Source organism: Mus caroli, chromosome 16, assembly GCF_900094665.2.
Source record: "Mus caroli chromosome 16, CAROLI_EIJ_v1.1, whole genome shotgun sequence".
NCBI classification, from domain to species: Eukaryota; Metazoa; Chordata; class Mammalia; order Rodentia; family Muridae; genus Mus; species Mus caroli.
The window spans coordinates 26,424,396-26,431,977 of record NC_034585.1 but is presented as its reverse complement, the minus strand read 5'-3'; the positions used below and the strand labels follow the sequence as shown (position 1 = coordinate 26,431,977).

The window sequence follows — 7,582 nt, the reverse complement described above, 5'->3', positions numbered from 1 at the left end:
AGAAAGGGAGAAAGGGAGAAAGGGAGAAAGGGAGAAAGGGAGAAAGGGAGAAAGGAAGGAAGGAAGGAGAATTCCAAGATAACCTTCCTGGATTAACCTGTCTCCTCAGTGGCCCTTATTATATTGTCATTGTTTAGAGTAGGGTCCTGGGTCCACATTAGACAAGCCGTGACTCATTGGTGCATTTAATTTAGTCATGTTGCTCAGACACAAAGTTGATACTACTTTAATGGGTTTGTAGGTAATAGGTAAAGAGTGGCCATGTATGCTTCTCATACTCAAGTCTGAGTTCAACTTGACACTGGACTGCAGCTCCTGGCACCCCATTAGTTTTCTGGTTAAAGAGCTCCTCAGCCACTTGACTAGACTGAAAAGCTGTACTCTGTATGTGTTCTCTGCAGTGAGTGACATCTTCCAGGGCTGGGAGTTACATTGATTTGTCCTGAATGTCAAGGGGGACACAATAGGCCACTCAAGAAACAGGAGATAATTTTAATGAATGGAAAGAACAGTGAAGTCTTTTAATGCTTTTTACCATAGTTAACTTCCTCCCATAGAGAGGGGGACAAGGTTTCCCTTCAGTAGACTAAATGCAAGAAACCACAAAGAAAATGGCAAAACGTTTGTGTGTGTGTGTGTGTGTGTGTCTGTCTGTCTGTACGTGTGTGCATGTACATCTCTGTGTGTCTGTGTATTTGTGTCTGTCTGTCTGTGTGTGTCTGTGTGTATCTCTCTCTCTCTCTCTCTCTCTCTGTGTATGAGTATGAGTATGTATGTGTGTGTGTGTAACTACTAATTAACCAATTAACCCAAGAATGGATCCATTTCCTCACCCCTTTCAAGAAAAATATCAAATTCAGAGGTGATTATTCAGAGGTGGGAAATTCAGGCTATATCCCTAATACTCATCTTTCTTGCTCCCCCTCCTTTCCAGTTTTGTAAACTGTAGAGTCAGGTTCTTCGGCAGTTCATTTTCCAAAGCATTTCGCCTTGATTAGTGCTGTGATTGCAATGAAGGTGATTACCTGCCTCTCACTGGAGGTGGCAGAAGTTGCACTTGGCCTTTGGCAAACATCATCACAAACCCTCGTCTCAGCCCTACAATTATCACTGACATTTTACATATCAGAAACCAGAAGTTCAAACTATAAGGGATTTATCCAGGGTCCTCAGTAGAGTGGGGATTAGAGCTCCATTCAACCCCCCTCCCCCCACTCCAGAAGGTGTCCTACAAATCTCTTCTTCCAGTTTCCATCAACACTCTCACCAAGCTAACAGCCCCTCCAAATTCCACAGGCTTCCACAGCACTCATAAGACAAACAGGACTTTATTGTCTTGTGATTTTAGTGCGCTGGCCATTTCCACTCCTTGGCAGGGACTACCATGGGCAGCATGTGAAATTACTTTCTAGTGCAACAGCTCCTCCCACCCCCCATCATTCCTTTGGTCTGGAGGCACTTCACATGTAGCTCAGTAAATAAACATTAGGAAGAAAAACACACATCAAGCAGATAAATGAACAGACCAATACTGTGGCCAAGGCGAGGCTCTCCTCAGTCTCCTTTATTGTTCTAACGGGCAAGGTGCCAGCAGGTTTTGTAAGCACCTGAGAACAGCGATGACAAGTAGTGCCTGAATCACAGAGGCACAGGTGGCTTTGACATTCCCTCTCACAGTGGTCAGAAAGAACCTACACACGCTGCTCTTAATGGAGAAGAGCAAGAAGGATGGCCACCAGGCTGTGCTCAATGAAGGGGAGGAGAACGAGCTGGTGAGTACCCCCTCTTTTCCTGTTTTCTCAAAGTGGGCAAGGGTTGTTTGCAGGTACAGGAAAGCCGAGACTGTGGCAGCAGCAGGGTTGGTTCTGGACCTGGAACAGTTTGGTTCTGGTGACATCAGCGGTGGTGGAGGTGGTGGTGGTGGTGGTGTGTGTGTGTGTGTGTGCAGAGACTGAGCAGGTTGTTTCTCTGGATGGCTGAGTGAGTCCTTGAGAAGTAACCATGTGCCCTTTCCTGGACACTTTGCAGAGTCCTAGGGATATGTCCTCCAATGATGTTCATTGAGCTTTCTCCCCTTGACCACCCCCTGACCACCTGAGCCACTATGGCATTGGACAAACTGGTGAAACTGGAAACTTTCTTCTTCTCTTTCATATTCTTCTTCTGCTTATTTGCGAGCATAGCACAGGCTATGGTGCTCTGGGATGAAGTCACCTATTTATTGAGATCAAGGGAGGCTTGACGCCTAGAGTGCTGAAGAAACCACACTAAGTCTCAGACTTTAGCACGTTAAAAATTTCTCCGTCTTTTCTGCCTCCTTTTTTTTTTCTATTACCCTTGCTTCTAAACTTATTTAAATCTTAAAGAAACAGCCACTAAATTTTTGAAAGCTCTGTAGTGTCCATTTGATGCTGAGCAGTTTATATTTGTGATTTCACTTAATCCTTACAACCCAGTACTGAAGGAACTAATCCTATTTCATAGGAAAGATATCTGAGACGAAGGAGGTTAGGTAACTCAACCAAGGTCATTATACAGGCTGGAAATCCAGCTCACTCCTTGACTCTTTATATCCCAGCTTGCCCACACTCAAGCAGTGACTCTGCTATAAAGAAGGACGAGAGTAGGAGATGAGAAAAGGAGAGACAACAGGGAAAGGAACAGCAGGGTGAGAAGGCCTAAATGGACCCGGAATCTTGGTTCATATATCAGACAGCATCAGGTTCCCATCTGCTCTCTTCACTCCTTAGGAAAGCCTTACCTGTAGCCCTGCTATCCTCATTCAGTAATCTAATGTCAGTAACTGACTACAGCTACAGCTACGGTGTGCACTAAGACAGCTACTTCGTGTATTTTTGAGTGCTAGGAAAGTAGCTGGTCCTAACTGAAAGGCCCCCTATGTGTAAGATACATGGTAAACTTAGAATTTAGCTAAAAATATCCCGTTAATACTTTCTGTATTGGATTGAAATGATATTTTAGGTAGGTTGAGTTGGATAGAATCTATTATACAAATTCATTCTAGGGTAGATTAAGTTTGATAGAATCTATTATATACATTAATTCTATGGGCTCCTTTTTACTTCTTATTTGGACTTCTGAGAAATTAAAAACTGCAAACGTAGCAGACTTGCATGCTTCGTCGTACCTCACTGGACTTAGTGATGTCATAGAGCTCTAGGATCTGCTCAGCCCTGTTCACTCTTCTTCATCTGCCTTTTTAGATTGAATGTTCATTCATTCATTCATTCATCCATTCATTCATTTATTCATTTTTTTGGCATGGAGATGGGCAGTCCTGAAAGCACCACATTGCTCTTATTGTTTCTAAGCTATGTGTTGCACTTGGTATTTTAGTTGTCGCATTTCCAAGGGCTATGAGAAGACTGAGTAATGGGCCTGTTGCCAGGGGTTTTCTTCATTTTCATGGTTGATCAAATATTTGTAGAGCTGTCACTGGAAACGTCTGTTTCGAATACTATTGGGAACGACAGTGTCCTGATAACCTTAAGTTGTTAGGATATTCTGGGAGGGAGGTTGGCAGTGGAGTCTTCTTCCCACATCTTATTCTGGGACAGATGGCACAGAGGCAAACCTTACTCCAGCTCATGGAGTAGCTGGGTAAAGTAACCGTGAATTTGTGACTCAGCTCCAGGCAATGGCTGCCCTGTAGTCAACCGCTCAGTGTTCTCAAACCTTCGGAATTCAGAGGAAAGACAAAAAAGTTAGAGCTTTTAGCCAAACAATTGACAAGCCTGATTATACACCGTGGAGATGAATTTTCTGAAAAACAAAAACAAGCAAAACTAAAAAACAAACAAACAACCCCCCACCCCAAACAAAAGACAAAAACCAATTATTAGATCAGAGTAAACCTGGGTCTGGCTTAGGGTTCCTATTGGGGCTACAAAACAGTGGCACCCACAGTGTCTCCCACCCGCAGTGTCTCCCCACGCGCTCTCCCTTTCCTGAAGGTTCTCCAGGGCCTAGCGTGACATCTGCTTACATTCATCACTGTAAGTAAGCAATCTGTGGTGATGCTGTGAGAGAACTTAAGGTGAAAAGTAGACACCGTTAGATCAAATAATAAATTCCTTCTGTCACACGGCCAGGACAACTCTTAAGCAGGTGGAGAAGGCGTGTGAGTTATTCAAGGGCACTCTGGCGTTGCTCTGCTGAGCTCAGCACAGGTAGAAGGCATGGTATAAGCTTGGAGAGTTCAGCTCTGCCCTCATTCTTTTTTTTTTTTTTTTTTTCCGAAACAGNGTTTCTCTGTATAGCCCTGGCTGTCCTGGAACTCACTTTGTAGACCATGCTGGCCTCGAACTCAGAAATCCGCCTGCCTCTGCCTCCCGAGTGCTGGGATTAAAGGCCTGCGCCACCACACACAGCTCTGCCCTCATTCTTGACTCCTGCTCTCAAGCCAGAATCCACCAAGACAGAGCCACTGAATGCTCACTGTCCAGTCCCAGTTCCGAGTAATTTGGATGCTCATGTTACTTGCACGGTGACTGAGAAGATAGACCCCAACTTTACAGGTTGTCATTGGCCTTCCCAACCTAGTGCCACCACTTATGGTCTTCCTCACTATAACCCCTGCTCTAAACACGTCTTTTCCCTTCCATTTCTTCTTCCTAAATCTGTGCCTTGCCCAGGTGCTTCTCTCAGACCCATCATTCACAGACAACTTTTTTTTTCTCTTGTCAGTTTCGTGGAAGCACCCCCAGCTTTGTTGACAGTCCTAAAATATCCCCATAACACAGACCCTCAGACTGGGTATCTGGGTATCAGACTGCCCAGGGAGACGAGTTTGCCCTTGGACTGACTTGGGTTTAAATTCTTGTCCTTAGATGGATTATCTAACCTGAGTGGCTTGTCACTACCACTTTAGATTGAGAGATACTAGATGGAAAAGGTAGGCAAGTGGCAGGCGACAGTGCCTTAGAGTCAGGATATAGTTCTCTCTGAACCTCTAGGAAGGCATCATTGTGTTTCTGTTCCTACACATAGGGATCCATGGAATCCTTCATGTGTGTACATGTATGTGTACATGTATGTGAATGTGTGCACAGATTGCCTCCCGAGCTTTCTTCTATTGAACCTCAATAAGCAAAGGGAGGATGGTCTCAATGAAATACACATAGTGTTTCATTTTTTAGGTATAAGAATATTAATTTATTAAATCTCTGTACACAAAGGTGAATATATTTGTAAGTGTATCTTAAGAACTAAGTGTTACTAAAATCGATGCAGGTAAATCTTGCAAAAACTACCCCCAATAGGATAAAGCCTCCCATCTCTGATTTCCTTTTCATGTGGCTGTTGAAGCTGAGCTGTGAATTTAAAATGGCTAGAATTTTCTTTTTAAAAGTGACATATTAAGCCTATATATAGAAAGATATAGGAAGGGAAAAGAATGTACAAAAGACATTAAAATCTCTCTCCTTTTTTTTAATGACACTCATAATCCCAAAATAATATAAGCCTTCACAACCCATCGCTAAACCAACTCCTACATCCACCTCCACCACTTCATCCCTGGGCTGTTGTCAGCGAGAGTGGCATACAGCAAACTGGCGGGCCCAGTCGTCTCAAAACAGGACTGAGTTGAAACCGCAGTTAATCTTGGGTTGATGTTGCACATGGGCAAGACAAATTGGAAAGAGGTTTCATCTATCGTCTTAGCCCAATTAACAGAAAAGGCCCAGCGCTGAGACACACATCCCTCAGAATCCTTTATATTTTTCTACTGGTTAGAAAGTGAGTTCTTCAACAATTTTTTTTTTTATCCCTGGGGACATGCCATTCAATTCTGTCATGTTCTAAAATTTGTAGTGTGTTATTCCAGTCACAAACTCCCTCATGACAGGCTTTGGACTACAGATTTCAGTGACTTTTCAGGACTGGGTGTTTGGATGACAGAGCTGCTGACTGCTTCCATTCCTCATGTCACAGTTGGACAAAATGCCATTACTGAGAAAATCACCCCCAGGGCCACCTCTGAAGTGAAGTGACATAGGCTCCATGACCAGGCCAGAGAGTTGTATGGTTTAGCTGTCCCTGCAGAAGTGTCTGGCACTTCAGGCTTAGCCAGCACTGGCCTTTTAGGCACCTTTCCCCCTGAGACAAGAAGGTCAAGGCGTTTGACTGTCAGGAGGAGGCAATAGAATTCCTAGCTAACGGTGTCTCTGTAGCAACATCATTATTCAGGGGATGCTCCAGACCTGCTCTTCTACTTCCACAGAAGCAGTGTATTCTCACTCAGCACTCAGTGACCACGGTGGTGGCTGTGATCAAGTCTGGGTGAGTCATTGGGAATCACTGGTGGCTGTCATAAAGGAATGGAGTGAAGAGGGCTGGATGTGTTGCTTGTGCTAGCAGAGGTGTACCAGGAGGCGATGGCAGTTGAAGTGAAGAGATTTGTAGATGCTGTTTTGTCATTGTTATCTTTCTGAGAAGAAAACTCACTTCATCTCTTGTGGTCCAGGCAGATATGGAGGCACACTATATGCACATTACCCTCTGCTTCAGGTCCTCTGTTTACAAAAATTCTCCATGAGGGTCACCAGGGCCACTTTTACTGCAGTGAATGACAAATGGGTCCCTGGTGCTCTCTGTTCATTGCTGGTACTGAGTGCTTGGGTGTCAAGACCCCAAATGGGACCAACTCAAAAGGAAAATGGCTGTTTGGTGTGGAAAACATAGAAGGGCAAGAACAGAATTTCCCATGGTGGTAATGATTGTCCCATAACCAGAAACTACTTTAAGGCAGGAGGTCCGGGCTGCAGTCAAGGAGCTGTAGTTAACCGAATGGTGTAGACATCTCTCTAGACTTTGCTGGTTGCCTGCAGCCCTTTCAACTCATAAGTTTTGTGAGGGTCACATCTAAAATATGAAAAATGCTATGGCAAGAAAGTGGCCCAATTGTGTTGTGTTTAGCATACGCACATGGAGGGATGCAGACAGATAGGTGAAACTGTGCTAAGAGTATTTCCCTTCCTTGGATGAAAACTTGGGGAATGGTGAGTGCTTGAGTGCCAAGATCATAAAAAGAAATAGTACATGAAGAGCTTGCTATTAAAAAGTCAGTTGTGAGTGGAGCAATCATTGTGCACGGCGTCATATGTATCTTACACCCCATTAAAGGACATCAATGCATTCTCTCAAAAGACTCTCAAAGGACCAACATTGAAAAGCCCATATTCAAATGCAAAAGGGTTCCTATTGGTCCCTGCCAGTATCTTTAAAAACTTTCATGTAAAGAAGTTTACCAACCTTAAAGTGACATCTGGCTTTGAGGAATAAATAATATCAGAGATAGAATCAAGATTTAAATGTTTCTTGAGGCTGGGTTGTGGACAAGATAGTGTAGATGCATGCTAACAGGTATCATTAGATTTAAATGTCTAGTAACGCCTCAGGTGAGGCATGGCAAAGATATGGGTTTGGTAGCTATGTGTGAAATAGTACTCAAAGTGTTTGACTTTATTATGTGGGAATTTTAGTTGCTAGTGTATATAGCCATAAAAAATTAATCATGGGAGGTCTTAAGAGCAGTCAGTTTGACAATAAAAAAATGGTC

The 7,582-nt window shown here is 43.7% G+C and overlaps 1 protein-coding gene across 1 annotated transcript in view; it reads left to right on the top strand.

The window, feature by feature from the left end:
* Positions 1–1,514: 1,514 nt before the first annotated feature.
* Positions 1,515–7,582, top strand: part of Atp13a5 (ATPase 13A5) — a 134,923-nt gene continuing 128,855 nt past the window's right edge. The window contains exon 1 of the mRNA XM_021184915.1: positions 1,515–1,772. Coding sequence (XP_021040574.1) covers positions 1,710–1,772 — 63 coding nt within the window. The 5' untranslated portion in view covers positions 1,515–1,709. The remainder of the gene's footprint in view (positions 1,773–7,582) is intronic.